At 35.3% G+C, this 17,066-nt stretch overlaps 1 protein-coding gene across 2 annotated transcripts in view; it reads left to right on the forward strand.

The window, feature by feature from the left end:
* Nucleotides 1-17,066, forward strand: part of Prex2 (phosphatidylinositol-3,4,5-trisphosphate dependent Rac exchange factor 2) — a 277,724-nt gene that overhangs the window by 202,666 nt on the left and 57,992 nt on the right. For both annotated transcript variants that reach the window (XM_077800682.1, XM_026407761.2), the window contains 2 exons: nt 3,023-3,166; nt 15,367-15,481. In XM_077800682.1, coding sequence (XP_077656808.1) covers nt 3,023-3,166; nt 15,367-15,481 — 259 coding nt within the window. The remainder of the gene's footprint in view (nt 1-3,022; nt 3,167-15,366; nt 15,482-17,066) is intronic.

Here is a 17,066-nt window from a genome sequence, read left to right on the forward strand (position 1 = left end):
GAACATTCTTATATTGTCTCACCATGAGCTTTCAGAGCTCACCTCCTATCCAAACCATAATACTAGGAGAAAGAATATTTTTGGGCCCCTACTATGCTTGTATGGGCCAAGCACCATGCCTGGAGGTGTAGATATGATGAATTAGACATTTTTTTATTCATTTTATTATTGTCCTGGAGGACCATCCAGATGTTCTCCTTCTTGATAATATGACTACTTTATATTATTTGTTAGGTGACAGCCTAGTTGGGAGACATGAATAAGATATCAACTACAAAGATAGGACTCTGATAAATCCTATGAAGGAAATAGTATATATATATACACACATAAAGAAAAAGAATGAGATAGGGTGAGGTGGCTCTTTAAATAGTGACCAGAGAAGGCTTTCTATAGAAGTAGTTTTGAAACTGAGATCTGTAGGATGAAAAAGATCCAACCCTTTTTAATAGTTAGGAAATGGCAATACTGTCAGAGGAGCTAATAAGTTCAAAGTCAAAAGACTTATCAAACTGATTGGCCCACACAGTGGTTGGGTGCCATGTTTGCAGAGATGGGATGGCACTGTTTGTTGAAATTCATCTAAGGGTCATTCCTTTCATTGATCTGACCACACAACTTTTCCATATTAAAAAAAATGGTTTTGAACTTTTAATCATTAATCCTAATGACAGAGTTTGTTTTCACCATAGATAAATTGCCACAAGTAAAAGTCAATAATTTTCAAAAGTGTTTTTTTATTGTTGAGTTTTATATATTCTTTGTATATTTTGGATGACAGTCTTTTAACAAATGTGTCTTTCTAAATATTTTCTCCTAGTCTGTTGCTTCTCATTTTGTTGACATTATTTTTAGACATTATTTTTACAAAGCAGAAGTTTTAAATTTTAATGAAGGCCCCTGTTGGTTTTGTTTAAAATGGAATTACCATACACAGGATCATCCAGATGTTCTCCTATACCATCTTCTAGGATTTATGTAGTTCTGCATTTTACTTTTAGATCTCTGATCCATTTTGAGTTAATTTTGGGAAGGCAGTAAGCCCAGATGTTTAGTTGTTCCAGAACCATATTTTTAAAGACTATGTTCATTCCATCATTTTACTTTTGGTCTTTTATTCAAAGATAAACTGACTGTATTTACATGAGTCTATTTTACGGCTTTCTGTTTCTGGGTTTCATTGATCTGTTTTTCTATTCTTTGTCAATATCACACTATCTTGATTTCTGTAGCTTTATAGAAATCCTGATGCCAGGTACTGTCTGTCCTCCAATTCTATTCTTAAATAATGTGTTGGCTACTCTGGGTCTTTTGCTCCTCCTTTTAACCTTTAAAATCATTTTGTCAGTTTCCATGAAATAACTTAGAATTTTTATCATGTATTGCATTAAAGCAATAGATCAAGTTGGAAAGAAATGATATCTTGACATTATTAAGTCTTCTAACCATGGTCATAGAGTAGTTCTTTTTATTTTTTTTAATTTTAGTTATTCTGATTTGTTATACTTGATGGCAGAATGCAGGTAATTTCATATTACACATATAGAGCACATGTTTTCAAGACACTGGTTGTACACAAAGTATTTTCACACCATTCATGTCTTATATATGCACTTAGAATATTGATGTCTAACTCATTCCACCATCATTCCTACTCCTCCTACCCCCTCCTTTCCCCCCTCCCTTTTGCCCTATCTAAAATTCCTCCATTCCTCCAAAGCTCCCCCCACCCACCATCGCCATTATGAGTCAGCGTTAATGTGGATACCAGCGAGTATATTCATGAAATTTAACATAATTTAAACTATATATGACAGTGTATGAAAGGAGAGCTGGAAGATACAAATATTTAGTATGTATATAAATCTGTGTTTTCTTCAGTGTCCATACATAATTTATTTTTTATTTTAGAAACCAGGAAAAAAAGAAAAGATTTTCCCAATCATTAAAATGCTATTCATTTGCAACCCCTTCACCAAGAAACTTTCTCTCTTTCCAAAACTTATGCCTTTCTATCTTTCTTTAAAAAACAAATGTAACAAAATACAATATTAATTATTACGTAACATAATAAATGTAAAGGTTCATGTAATATCTCTTTTATTGATAAGAAGAAGCAAATAGATAAATTTAATAAGGAGTTTGTACTCTATAATCATAGATGCCGTTTGACCTTGAATTCTTGTTTCATTTCATTCATATTTCAAGAAGCAGGTTATAAGTAACAAATATTGAATTAATAACATGTATTAAATGCCTACTACATTTAGCCCTTGATTTCTAACAAAATAGTTTGACTATTTTAGTTTTTTAGGAAGATTTTTACATTCTTTTATAACGAGGTGTAAATATTTGTCATGGATAAGATCATAAAATGAAGAGGAATTATGATAGCATTGTTAAAACTTATAGCATTTCAGCTTTTCAAATAGTTGATTTTTTTAAGAAATTAAATTTGGGATCTTTGGAAGTAACTACAGTTTGGACAGATAATTTCAAATGACTGTAGAGTATCAGTAGAGGATGATTTATTTTTGATCTGGTGCGCAGGGAATGGAGCTGACAAAACCCATGCTAATTTTGTTAATGGTTGCTATGTACTCAATTCCTTGCATACTACTTAAGAAATATACCCCAAGGACTCATTTTGTCTCAAATATGAATGAGGCAGCTGCCCTGGGAGATTTTGAATCCAAGCCATGTGTAGCTAAAATCCTCATCTAGTTAAGTGAGACATCTGGTATGTCAAAGTTTAACGAAGTTTCTTATTACAAATGTTTATATGTGGTACAGTCATAAATCGGTTGTTTTAGCTAATGAGAATCTGGTTCAGTACACTTTTACTGAACAATATTTTATGTCTAACCTGAACTTGATACGCATGAACACTTTTAATGTATTACTTACTAGTAATTATCAGGATTCTTTGTAAAGGTTAAAAATACCTGCCTTAAATAATCAAAATATCGTATATAGCATATTCTGAGCTTAGAAAGTAATATAACATTTATTGTCCTTTTAGATGTTCCTCTTACATATCAAGTGGAAGGAAGCCGGCAAGCTCTGAAGGTTTATTTCTACATTGATAGTTACCATTTTGAACAACTGCCCCAAAGGTTGAAAAATGGAGGAGGGTTTAAAATTCATCCTGTTCTTTTTGCACAAGGTAAACTTTTCCTTTGTATGCTTCACAGACTAAATTATTTGCTGTTTATCAATTTTTAAAATTTATTTTAACAATCAAGATTTTTTTCATTAATTTGAAAATTCTTATAGTATTTAGGTAATATATTTGCTTCAGGGAATACTTACTGTGGGAAGGAATCATCTGTGATTTAAATATTTATCAAATAGGATTATAGCATTACTTACAAGGGAGAAATAAGACAAGTTGTTCAAACAAATAGTGGTAAATCTAATAAGGTTAAATAAACTTGCTTAGATAAGTGGAACTATGGTAAAGTCATTAAAATTGTATGTTTAGAATATATTATGAGAGAAGATGTTTGATAATATAATGCATGCAGATTATTTTTAATCTCAGATCTTTGATTTATGTATGTGTAAAAGTACATGTATGCTAAATGTTTTTCTCATGTTTGGGTAATTTAATTGATACTTTTTTTGAAAGTCATTATGTCAATTCTTTTATCAAGAAATAAGTATTCCTGACTTTAAAAAAAAATAAATAATGAGTGTCAACTGTGGTAGAAAAAGTCAAGAGTAGCATGAGTAAGATTCTTGCCACAGACTAGGTCTCTGGGGAAGATCCTGAATCTTTCTTTTGTGATGCCCAAAAAGAATTAGAAATTCAAATTATTATGTAGTTTCTTTTAATTTAGCATCCCCACCACCCTCTAAAATATGCATGTTGTTGTCATAAGATTATATCAACCTCTCTGATTGATATCATAGGGAATTTTACGTATTTTAAATTTTTAAGTGCCGCATTGGTTTTGCTGTGGAATTTTAATGTTCTTATAAAAAATGAGAAGAGGAGAAAAATAGAATCAATTATATGATTAAAGAATGGACATGTGTGTGAAATCTAAATTCACTACCAAGTGAAAGTTTTGTTTTGTGCTACATACATATTATTTTAGAACTTCAAATACTAAATGATAGATTACCTTCCTTCAGTTGTTATAGTTTGAAACTGCAACTGACTTAGATCCTTGGAAAGAATACATTTATGTAGAAGACATTCTCAGTGAAGTTGTTAGGAGGTATTTTCATTTCTTTTCAGAGGACCATGATTTATTGGTAGACTCTGTGCAGGTAATAAAGATTCTGGAATGAAAAGGAATACAAAAGAAGAAGAAACAATGGACAAAAAGACCCTTGGAGATATATTAGAATAATTTAACCTTAAATATGACAAAAAAAACCCTTACAGGGATAGATAATTTAAGAAGACAGTGTTCTGAAATGTTAACTTTTTAAAGGTTTAATTAGGGCTTACAGTTGTTAACGATTCTTCATGTATTTTTCTCTTTTTAAAATTTTATCTTTGAAATAATTACTGATATGACAGATGGCACTAAGCATATTTTTTTTTCAAAAATCTTGCATTTGTGACACATACACCTTAAATAACTGAATAATCATACCCAATATCAAATGTACAAAGAAAAATGATTATTTTGCAAGCAGTGACTGTTTTACAATTTTGGCAAGAACCAATTTAAAAACAACCCCTAAATATATAGTATTTGATGAATTTAATATCACTTTAAAAATGTAATTTAAGTAAAAACTATAATAAATACTAGGTTTTAATATTCTCAAAGCAGCAAAATTTGAAAAACGGTTTGAATAAGCAATACAGGAAACAATTCATGTAGTTGAGGTCACGGATAGTTAAAGATAACTGGAAAACAGTTTGTGTGGTTAAAAATCTGCCAGTGATAAGGCAGACGTGGTGGCACATGCTTGTAATCATAGCTACTAGGGAAGATGAGGCAGGAACATCAAAAGTTTAAGGCCATCTTGTGTAGCTGAGACCCTGCCTCATAATAAAATAAAAAGGCTGGAGATGTAGCTCAGTAATGGAGCAATTCTCTAGCATGCACAAGGCCCTGGGTTCCATCCTCAGCACCTCAAAAATAAAGAAATATCTGCCAGGGATGAAGTTGTTTATTTAAAAGGAAAGCAAAATTTCTTCCGACATCATAAAACTCACCTAAGGAATCTTGAGTATCTCTCAGTATTTGCATAAAGGAGCAGCATAGGAAATCCAGACCTAATTTGAGTAGGTCAAGTCTGGTAATTGAAAGTAGTGATAAATGGAAAAGATTCTAAATGGAGCCTATTCCTGGATTGAAAGTTTATTTGAAGGGGTTCAGTTGTGTTTTTGTTGTTGTTCCAGTTAGTTATACATGACAGAAGATTGCATTTTGACTTGTAGTATACAAATGGAGTGCAACTTTTCATTTCTCTGGTTATACACAATGCAGAGTCACACCATTCATACAATCATACATGTACATAGAATAATAATGTCCGACTCCTTCCAACATCTTTCCCACCCAGGGGTTTAGTTTTGTAGGTGTATATACACATGATTCTTCCCTAATGAAAAAAAGTCAGATGAACATGAAAATTTCCTGGGACATTTATTAAAGCTTGCCTAACGTTGTCTCTTCCCACCCACATCCTTCGTGGGTAGTGGAAGTGAAGGTTTCTCTTTGGTGGAGTAGGGTGGCTGCGAAATAAAGCTAAGAAAGAGAAAACAGTGAAGAAACCACAGTTCACAGGAAGTAATTTTAGAAAGCAAGGCCAGGGCAGCTCTTTGACCTTAGGGGTCAAGCTTCCACACTGGAAAGAGAGTGAGAGCCAGCGTTTGCTTCGGGGAAACATCAAAGGTTTTCTGTAGAATGTTCTTCACCAATTAAGGTAGGAGGTGGGGTGTCCAGGATCCAATGGGTTACACTCAACAAAAGTGGTCTTCCTAGCCTAGTGAAGACAGAGGTGCATTGCATAATCCATTGAGTGGGAGGGGCCACAAAATAGTCTGCAATGCCAAACCTAAATCTTCCTGGCTCAAGACCCAGTGAAGATGTTCAAATAACCTCAAATCATTTAAGGAGGGAATTCCACAGTCTGTGATACCACAAACTTGGTGCAGAAGCAGCAAACGTATCATCTTCCTCCATTTTTCTTGCCTCCATAGAGGATTGGAAGGAGATGGACATTGTAGTTCATGGTGGATCTTGAGATGGAATTAACTGTAAGATCAGGAATTTCAGGGTTAGAGTGAGCAGGGTTGAAGGTGAATGTATACTGCTGAGGAAAACAGGAATCCAAGACAGATGAAAGTGATACATATTTTGAAGGAAAGGCACATAGAAACAAGCAGACTGGAGAGTGAGCACAAAGGATACCCAAAATGCTAAAATATGAAGGTCATATTAAAGCAATCTCCCACCTAATATTTATACAGGTCTCCTACAGGTTAGGGAATTAATGCTGTTGGCATCCGTGAGCCTTTAGTAAGATAAAGCACATCATTACAACTGAATGAATGAAATTAAACCTCTCTCCCCATGCATAAAACTCAACTCAAAGTGAATCAAGGACCTAGGAATTAAACCAGAGACCTTGTGCCTAATGAAAGAAAAAGTAGGCATCAATCTCCATCATGTCGGATTAGGCCCCAATTTCCTTAATAAGACTCCTATAGTGCAAGAATTAAAACCAAGAATCAATAAATGGGATGGATTCAAACTAAAAAGCTTCTTCTCAGCAAAAGAAACAATCAGTGAGGTGAATAGAGAACCTACAGAATGGGAGCAAGTCTTTACCACAATGCACATCAGATACAGCACTAATATCTAGGATATATAAAGCACTCAAAAACGTTTATACAAAAAAGCAAATAACCCAATCAATAAATGGGTCAAGAAACTGAACAGATACCTCTCAGAAGAGGATATACAATCAATCAACAAATATATGAAAAAATGTTCAACATCTCTAGCAATTAGAGAAATGCAAATCAAAACTACTCTAAAATTTCACCTCACTCCAGTCAGAATAGTAGCTATCAAGAATACTCATACATTGCTGTTGGGACTGCAAATTGGTGCAGCCAATATGGAAAGCTATATGGTGATTTCTTAGAAAACTTGGAATGGAACCACCATTTGACCCAGCTATCCCACTCCTCGGTATATACCCAAAGGACTTAAAATCACCATACTACAGGGACACAACCATGGCAATGTTTATAGTAGCACAGTTCACAGTAGCTAAACTGTGGAACCAACCCAGATGCCCTGCAGTAGATGAATGGATAGGGAAGCTTTGGTATATATACACAATGGAACATTATTCAGCAATAAAAGAGAATAAAAATATGGCATTTTCAGGTAAATGGATGGAGTTGGAGAATATAATGCTAAGTGAAGTAAGCCAATCCCAAAAAACCAAGTGCTAAATGTCTTCTCTGATATAAAGATGTTGATTCATAATGGAGATGGGGGAGCATGGGAGGAATAGATGAACTTTAGATAGGGAAAGGGAAGGAAGAGAGAGGGGGTGTCAAGGAGGTAGGAATGATGATGGAATGAGTTCTACATCATTACCCTAAGTACATGTATGAAGACATGAATGGTGTGTAAATACTTTGTGTATAACCAGTGACTTGAAAAAAACATGCTCTATATGTGTAATATGAAGTGAATTGCATTCTGCCACATGTATAACAAATTAGAATAAATAAATAATTTGATAAAGAAAAAAAAGAAATAGGAGCACAAGGAGGGGGTATATTTGAGTCCCTTCTTTCACCCACTTCCCACTGACTTATTTGCATTGTCAGTTTTTCTTGACACTAGCTGCACCTTAATCATCTTGGGAAGGTTTTAGAAAATACCTATACTCAGCCTCACCTCAAATGAATTAAGACAGAATAGCTCACCCCATCATATAACAATAGCCCTACCTCCCTGGGATGATCAGGGTCCTCTAGCCTTGCCACAGGGGGGATCACCCTTCTTGATGGCTGGTGCCCTGGCAGAAGAATTTCAAGTGGCCAGGTGGCAGTGATAGCCTACATTCAAATGGAACCCTTGCTTTGTCTCCCAGGGAGTGTCTCCTTTGGGGATCAGGACCTTTAATAAACCTACAGAACCAAAGTTTCAGGGTTGGAAAGCGCAAGTGTCACTAAGATCGCTATTGTATTAGTTTTCCAGGGCCACTCTCACAAACTACTTCAAACTGGGTGGCTGAAAGCAATATTTATTCTATCCAAAATCTGAAATGCATTAAGTCTAAAATAAAGGTGATGTCAGATCATGTTCCCTCCAAAGGTTCTAGGGAAGAAGATTTCTCTGCCTCTTCTAGCTTCTGGTGGCTGCCAGCAGTCCTTGGTTTGTGACACTATAATTACAATCTCCTCCTCTGTCTTCACATGACCTCTCTGTGTACCTGTCTCTGTGTCTTTGTAGAAATTTTTTTCTCTTTTTATAAGAGCACCAGTTATTGGTTTGGGGCCTGCCCTAATCTATTACAATCTCAGTTTAAGTTGAGGACACCTTCAAAGACCATATTTCAAAATAAAGTCACATTTACAGGTACCTGAGGCTACAACTTTTTTATATCTTTTAAGGGATGCAATTCAACCCTCTACACATGTTTTCATCCTTGGTTTCTGGAATCGGGAATTCTACCTCTTGAGACATGGTGTCATAAAGAGGTCTTTAATTTAAAGTATGTTCTTAAAGTATGCTATGTCTTTCCTGCAAAGTGCTGTTAAATATCTGGTTCTTGGGTCTCTGGATGGTGGTTTTCCTTAAACTAAATGGGGCATGGAGTTCTGGCTTTTCCTCTGCCAGCAATTTTGACTTCTTATCTTGTATGAAAGGAGAAAAAAAAGCTGCCACCAGAAATTACTTCCCTGAACACTTACTTTTTAAAAGGTGTCTTTCTTGTTCACAGAATAATTAAAATTATCTAGGCTATTGAGTGCTTTCTCTTGTAAACAGAAGGGAGCATTTTGTTGTAAACATTGTCATTTTTTGAGTTATCTTCATCCCTTCCCCCCTCCAAACATCTTCTTAAAGTTTATTAGAAAATTAAGCTTTTAGTTTTCCCTTTTGATTTTATGCAACATTTATAATTGAAGCAATAAATAGCCTTTTTTAAAATGAGGTAACAGTTCTCTGGATTGAGATTTCTAAATGTTGAGTTTGCATTTTAATGTATAAATCTACTTCTCTGTCGGTCAGAATGCAATCAACAAAATTTGCTTTCCTCACAATAATTGTGACCAATTTGGAGGAATTTTGACCAGCAGTGACCATATCTGGGGAATTGAAACAGTGAAGGTACAGTGTCTTACTATCGCTGGAGAAGAGGTGTCTCCCGAGAAAGGTCCAAGAAGTTCCTGGGGAGAAGGAGGAACTCAAATCAGGATCAAGGAGGCTCTTGAAAGAATAGAATTTCAGCATGTGCCAGTCCGAGGCATAGCCAGTTTTATTTGGGAAAGTAGGCACATATTCAAGGAAGAATAGAGATAGCCTCAAGAGAGACACCTTTGCAGGTAAAGCAAGATACGCTTTCAAGAGATCTCAAGTGAGAGGCACCATTTTGAGGTTCCCTGGCTCTTTAAAGGGAACTTGATGAGAGGTGTGTATGGGAAAGTATGTAGGAATGACTTTAGTTCCGTTACTTCAAGGAGGATTCTGGTGGTCTTGTCAGTCTCAGGATCCTCAGGCTGATGCAGTCTCCATTATTTGATCCATAGATAGTGCTGGGTAGACTCCTAAATTAAAGGATCCTCAGGATATCATATCTTTCCTCACTTAATTGATTTGTTAGGAAGTTAATTAACAATGCACAGGTAGACTTACAGATCACCCAGGAATTTGGGAGTAACAGCTTAGAGGATGACAGGCCTGGAAAACTATCAAAACTTCTGAATCAAAATCTTATTTTCTTATCCTTCCTTGATGCCTCCTTTCTACCTATTTTTTATTCCTTCTGTTCTACTTTTTTCCCCTCAGTTGTAGGGATTGAACCTAGGGGTGCTTAACCAGGGAGCGCATCCCCAGCCCTTTTATTTTTTTCTTTTGAGATAGGGTCTCTCTAAATTGCTTAGGGCTGGTTATGAACTTGCTATCCTCCTGCCTTAGCCTCCCAAGCCTCTGGGATTATAGGTGTGTGCACTATGCCCAGCTGTTTCTCATTTTTTTTTTAACCAATAAGGTGTCACTGAGCTATCACAAGAAAGTGTTAGTTGATTGAAACTATTTTTCATTGTTTTGTTTGTTCTTTACAGTTATATATGATAGTAGAATTCATTTTTATATAATAATACAAGCAAGGAATATATCTTATTGTGCTTAGGACCCCATTTGTATGAATGCACATGATGGTGGGATACACTATGGTGTATTCATATAAGTACATGGGAAAATTATTTCAAGTTCATTCCACTGTCTTTCCTTTTCCTATTACCCCTTCCTTCCCTTCATTCCCCACTGTCTAATATACTGAATATCTCTTCTTCCTCTCTCCCCCTCTTATTGTGGGTTAGCTTCCACATATCAGCAAAAACATTTAATCTTTGGGTTTTGGGACTGGCTTATTTCACTTGGCATAATAATCTTCAGGATTTCTAAATGTTGAGCTTGCATTTTAATGTATAAATTTCACTTCATTTCTTGCAAATGTCAAAAAGTCTTTCTTCTTTATAGCTGAGTAATACTCCATTTTTACATAAACCACAATTTCTTCATCCATTCATCTGTTGAATGGCACCTAGGTTGGTTCCATAGCTTAGCTATTGTGAATTGAACTGCTATAAACATTGATGTGGTAAGTGTCATTGTAGTATGCTGATTTTAAGTCCTTTGGATGTAAACTAAGGAGTGGGATAGTCTGGTCAAATGGTGGTTCCATTCCTAAGTTTTCAAGGAATCTCCATACTGCTTTCCAGAGTGGCTGCATCAATTTGTAGTCCCACCAGCCAGTATGAGTGAACCTTTTCCCCCACATCCTTGCCAACATTTATTGTTACTTCTATTCTTGATAATTGACATTCTGACTGGAGTGAGATGAAATCTCAGTGTGGTTTTAATTTACGTTTCTCTAATTGCTAGAGATGTTGAACATTTTTAATATATTTGATGACCATTTGGATTTTTTCAGAGACTCTGTTTTTCTTGATTAATTCTTTTGTTTGTTTTGGTTTTTGGTGGAAAGAAGGAAAAAAAAAACCTTGATTGGTTTTTGAGTGAGTGGAAACTTAGCTCACTTTCTATTCTAGAACAATTTCTCTTCTAATATTCTCTTAACATTTATTAGATTCTTTTTTTTTGCTAACACCTAAGTTTAATAGAATGTGTTCCCTCCTCTAATTCAAAAGTGATAGATGTAAACAAAACACTTGTTCTATTTCAAATACTAATTTAACTTCATACTGCTAAATAAATATTTAGTCAATGAAATATGTCTGCATTACTTTTGTGAAATATGTTATATGAATGAAAAGTAAGGAAACAAGAAAAGCATGCTAAAGAGAAACCAAGGTTTGAAATTACCTTTGACATTATTTTATATTTAACCTACAGTTATTGAGAATAGAAATTAATTTGGCAGAATGTCATTCTGTTGTCTTTCTTCAAAATACATAATAAATAAACATCCTATTTACCCAAACTAAAAAACAACAAAAAAACATATTCATAAGAGAAAAACAAAAATTTTAAATACTACTAAGTAGAATTTAAAGGGAAAAGAAATACTTAATTAAAAAAAATGTTAGCAAAGAAAGGAAATCTGTGTTAACCAAACGACATTCTTGGCCATATAAATTTTAATTTTTAAATACAGAACTCATCTTTTCTTGTTCCTTCCCCACAACCCTATTATGTACCATAAAATTCTTGCTAAACCTCTTGGCAAAATTGGTAACACGTTTTTTCTACTTTTTTATAAATTTCGCATAATTGTGAATTTTAATTGCCTTGTTAATTTGACAGTATTGTCAAAAGATGTGATGAAAACAGGAATTTATGGGAATGCAAAAGCATTCTTAAGATTATATTCAATTATGTTCATATAATTGCTCTTATACTGTTAGAAGCTTTTGGAGCAGGGCTGACCATCCTGGCCAAAGTTGAACCATCAAGACCTTTGTGAAAATTAGCTCAGATGGACACACAGATCAACTACTGCTCCTTCCCAGTGTTCTTCTTCCAGTTTCTCTGGTCTTAAGTCACAAATTCAAGTGTCCTTGCATGCACCTTTGGTTCCTCAAACATTCTGTTTAGCTAAGCACACTCATGCATAATCTATATCGCATGGAAATTGAATTAAATAATGCTTGAGGAGTATTTGGCATGTTGCCCAGTATATAAAACGCATCCAATAAATAAGAATAGTCACAGGCTTTCTTGATAATATTATTTAATCATGTTCTTTCCAATTAACCATAAATAGTAGCTACTATTTAGTTTCCACATGAAAATTGAGAAACCCAAAGATCTCAGATATTGATTAGCTTGCCAAAGTTGAACAGCTACTGAGGAACAGAAATTGGGATTTTACTTTAATGCCGGAGGTCTCGTCATTAGCTTCCCAACTAGTAAGAGTAATTCATACATTGAAGTATGACTGTTGATAGACGGAATCCTCCTGAGATAACAGCTTGTTACCTGTGTTTTTTGAGTGAGTGGAAACTTAGCTCACTTTCTGTATGTATTTGAGGCTGTTCCATCCGGGACACTTCTTTTTACTTCCTGTCAGTATTCAGGACCTGGAAGTTGGCTAAGCTAGTGGCAGCTATTCTAATTACTGTCTAAGTCTAAGGAATAAGTAAACACAGGGCTCTTCATAACAAGCCTATACATTTGATTTCCTATATTGAAATAATATGCTTCCTCTTTAACCTTCCACAGATGCTTTAATCAGTTATAAACCAATCATACCATCTTAAAATTTCAAACTTAGTAATACTCTTGAATAACTTCCTTGTTTGTTCAGTGCTCTGGAACTGGTTTAGAAAATATAGCACAGCTAAAATTAGCAGTATCTTTCCTGTTTTTGCGGGGAAAAAATAGTGATAACAACTTCTGTCGATTTGTAGAAACTTTAGTATTTAGGTAAGGAACTCTATTGCATTTAGCAGTTTGGAAAGTTTAATTTTTTAATCAGTTTTGAAATAGTCGGTTGAAAATTGAGGCTCAAAAAAAAAATAGCAGTGTAGTTCAAGGAAGTTTTCATTGCCAAGTCGAACCCATTATTGTTCCTGATGCTGGCAAACTTTCCATAGGAAATTTTGCATTTCCGAGTCCTATCATGTGATGCATGTTCTCTCTGGAAATTTTAAATACCACTAAGTAGAGTTTAAAGGGAGAAGAAATACTTAATTTAAAAAAATGTTAGCAAAGAAAGGAAATCTGTGTTAACCAAATGACATTTAATATGTGGGGTGTTTTGTGAAAATGGAAGGCAGATCCATAGAGGAAAGAGACCAAGGAGACGAAAGAAAGGAGAGAAAGGGGGAATACTGGGGAATGATACTTGCCAAATTATATTTTGTGCAGATATGAATATGGCAATTAGGATATGTCAGCAATAAATCCCACAATTATACAGGACTATAATGCAACAGTAAAAATATGGAAAAAAAATCAATGGAGTGTTGCTTCTGTGTTTAACTAAATTAAGTGTTTGAGTAGAAGTAGTTTCCTAAGGTTCTACTTTATCTAGACTTTTTATTTGTTTCACTAATATTGATTGATTTAATTGAGGCTATAAGAATGTAAATATATATGGAGAGTAATGATTTTCTCTTTTAAAATTCTGGTGTATGTTCATATACAGTTCTGCCTCTTCATCTGTTCTGAATGTGTATGCATAATATATGTGCATATGTGTGTATATATTCATAAGTTATATATTTGAAGCTTGAGTTTAGTTTCACAAAGATTGTGATAGGGGAGGAAAATAATTTCCTCTCTATTCTTCATAGTTCTTAGTTGGGATGAACACCTATGACAAAAAACATATTCTCAAGAGAAAAACAGAAGTTTAATAACTTGGACACGTCATGCATATGTAGGAGACACCCATGGCGAAGTGAGCGAATTTCCAGGAGGTGGCTTTGAACTTAGGCAGGTTTGCATTCCGTGGTCCCCCTTAGCTGTACTCTCAAGTCTCATGGTTTCAGCTACCCATCATCTACCATGGTCTGAAAATATTAAATCAGAAAATTCGGGCAGTGAGCAATCTGTGTTTTAGAAAGCCTGCCATCCTGGGCAGTGTGGTGTGTTGTATCCCACTCAGGACATGAGCTGTCCTCTTGTCCAATGTCCAGGCTTCTTTCCCCCACCTGCCCATTAGTAGGTGGTCTCAGTTATCACCTCATTGACTGTTGCAGTACCACAGTGCTTATGTCCAAGTGAGTCTGATTTTTACTAAATAACAGCCCCAAGGCTCAAGAACATTGATCCTGGCAATTAGGATATGTCAAGAAGCCCTCAAGTGCCTCCTTTATTTGAAAAGGTGAAAACTCTTTGATTACTATCTTCAGGGAGAGTAGATCCTCTACCCATGAAATAGTGAAGAAGGAAAAGGAAATTAAGTTAGTTTTACTGTCACAGCACATACTGCAAAATTTAGGGTCATAACCAGTGAGGAGTACTTAGTTAAGACAGAAAAGGCATTACATTTGTGTGATAATGTAGAGGAAGAAACACAAGATATACAGGATCCTGGCTGGCTGTGGTTTCAGCAGTCCACAGGGTGGCTGGTGTCTTGGAAGGTACATACTGAGGATGAGGGAGCCACTGTAGTATCATCCATTGAAACAAAGAAAGAAGGATGGGGAAGGATTCAGTCACTGGGAGGTAACTAGAAAGAACAAGTGATCCAAGTCCCTTGATTCAGTCACCCCTCTTCCTGGTGGGGAGGAGACCCTTACAAATGCAGATTTCCTTTACAGATGCCAATTTCCCTTACAAAAGATAACTTCTTTTGTTTTCAGAGTTTCTCCAGTGTTTGCAGTTTCTCAAAATAACCAGCTCAAAATAATCTTTATGCCAAAGAGGCATATTTTGGGGTGGCATATTCTAGTCTTCTACAATGCATACAAAATGTTTTAAAAATAGATGACAGTTCAAACTAGAAATTTCCTTTGCCTACTTAACAGAAAAATCACCAAATGTTTGGTGTTTATTTTGAGAGCAGAAAAACAGTTTTGATTCTCTTTCAAGCTTTGCATGTATGTATTCAGTGTCTTGCATGTATGTTCCTATTTGGCGCAGTCTCGCACATTTACTAATAGTAAAATTTGACTAAATGTGGACAAATTGAGTTATGAATTTGCATATAAAGTACGTTAACTTGTCTACACAGCACTGGAGAGCCTGGAAGGATATTATTATAGAGACAATGTTTCTGTGGAAGAATTTCAAGCCCAGATAAATGCAGCCTCCTTGGAAAAGGTCAAGCAGTACAACCAGAAACTCAGGTATGTAACTGCCCAGGTTGGCGTCATCTTTGTTTTTAAATGTCTCTATTTTGAACACATCAATAAGGTTTGGGACATTTCCATTCTATTAGATTATTTATTATTTTTACTTTGATAGGAAGTCCTCTTATAATGTTTATGATTTCGTCTATTCGAATGGCTAATCTTATTCCTAATAAAAATGACAAAGGAAAGCGTTCTTAAAATTTTCATATTAATGTTTCAACTTTGAAAAAGATAAAGAGAAGAGAATAAATACATCCTAGGCCATTTCCAGGGGAGAGGTGATGTTGACATGTTATAGTGGTATCCCCAAGGAGACTTAGTGGATTAAGGGTAACATAGGTTCCTTCATGTACATGGAGCCTTCTCACGGGGAGAATATCTTCCACATGGAAGATATGACAGGACACAGGGTATTGGAAAACTATCTTCTTACAAATAGATATGTTAATGCTTGTATGTTAAGCTTTTCCCTAAAATATTGTTAAGGTACAATGATAATTGGCTGCAAAAATTAACCACCAACAGTGGAGGGAAGTTTATTGTAATTCAGTAGCTTTAATTTTTAACAATATTGGCATATGTATCTTTTTTAAATTGCTTGAAAAATTTAAGTTTTTTATTGTTTGTTCATTTTTGTGCCACTAGGGATCAAACCCAGGACTTTATGCATACTAAAACAAGCACTGTATCACTGAAGTATATCCCTAGCCCTAGGCTTTTTATTTATAAAGGGAAATAATGCTCTACTCAAAAATACTGTTGTGGCTTTTTTTTTTTTTTTTTTTGTCTATGATGGGGCCTCACTGTGAATATAATTCCTAAAATGTCCAGCTGGAGGCGGTGTAGGTTCAGGTGGTTAAGACAATGGGTTGGCTTTTTCCTCTAGGAATGCTTTGCCTACTTACCTGGTCTCACAAACATGGCCCTTCTCCTTCGCTCTCTGGTTCATCGATAAAATATCAATTTTCTGAAGTTCTCAGTCTCAAATCCCTACCATCATTTTTACCTCCTCTTAAAATGTAGTTCAAGATCCTGATGAATCTGAAATGTCTCTTAGACTGCCCCTGCATTATCACCTTGTTGAGATCACTATTTCTGACTCTTTTCACAGCAAGAAGCGAATCTGAAGTATCAGTGTCCCACTCTGGGAGAAAGTCGACTCTCCTTTATAAACTGTCTTTCTTTTATTTTGAAGCTCTAGTGCAGCCTGGGCACTAGCATGTTTTAGAAGCTCCCCCAAATGGTGCCTAATCTAGAGTTCTGAAAGGATGATTCCGAGACCAGCTGCAGACTTGCTAGCAACTCTGGGATGGGTCCAGCAGCCTGGGTTATAACAAAGCCTTCCCTGCGATTCTTTTGTACACTTCAATTTCAGAACCACGATCTCAGGCCAAAATGAATATCGTATCATTTTTCCACCCTGTCTTTTTACTTTATGATTACTATAGAATCCAGTACTTCTCCTCCTCAATAATAGAATTATGTGTACAGAATTCTCATCCTCTCTATCTAGTGAAAGCTCTTTGAGATGAGGAATGAATTGATCTCCGTGTCCCCCAGTGTATTTATCAAAGGGTTT

This window comes from Urocitellus parryii, chromosome 7, assembly GCF_045843805.1.
Source record: "Urocitellus parryii isolate mUroPar1 chromosome 7, mUroPar1.hap1, whole genome shotgun sequence".
In the NCBI taxonomy this organism is placed as follows: Eukaryota; Metazoa; Chordata; class Mammalia; order Rodentia; family Sciuridae; genus Urocitellus; species Urocitellus parryii.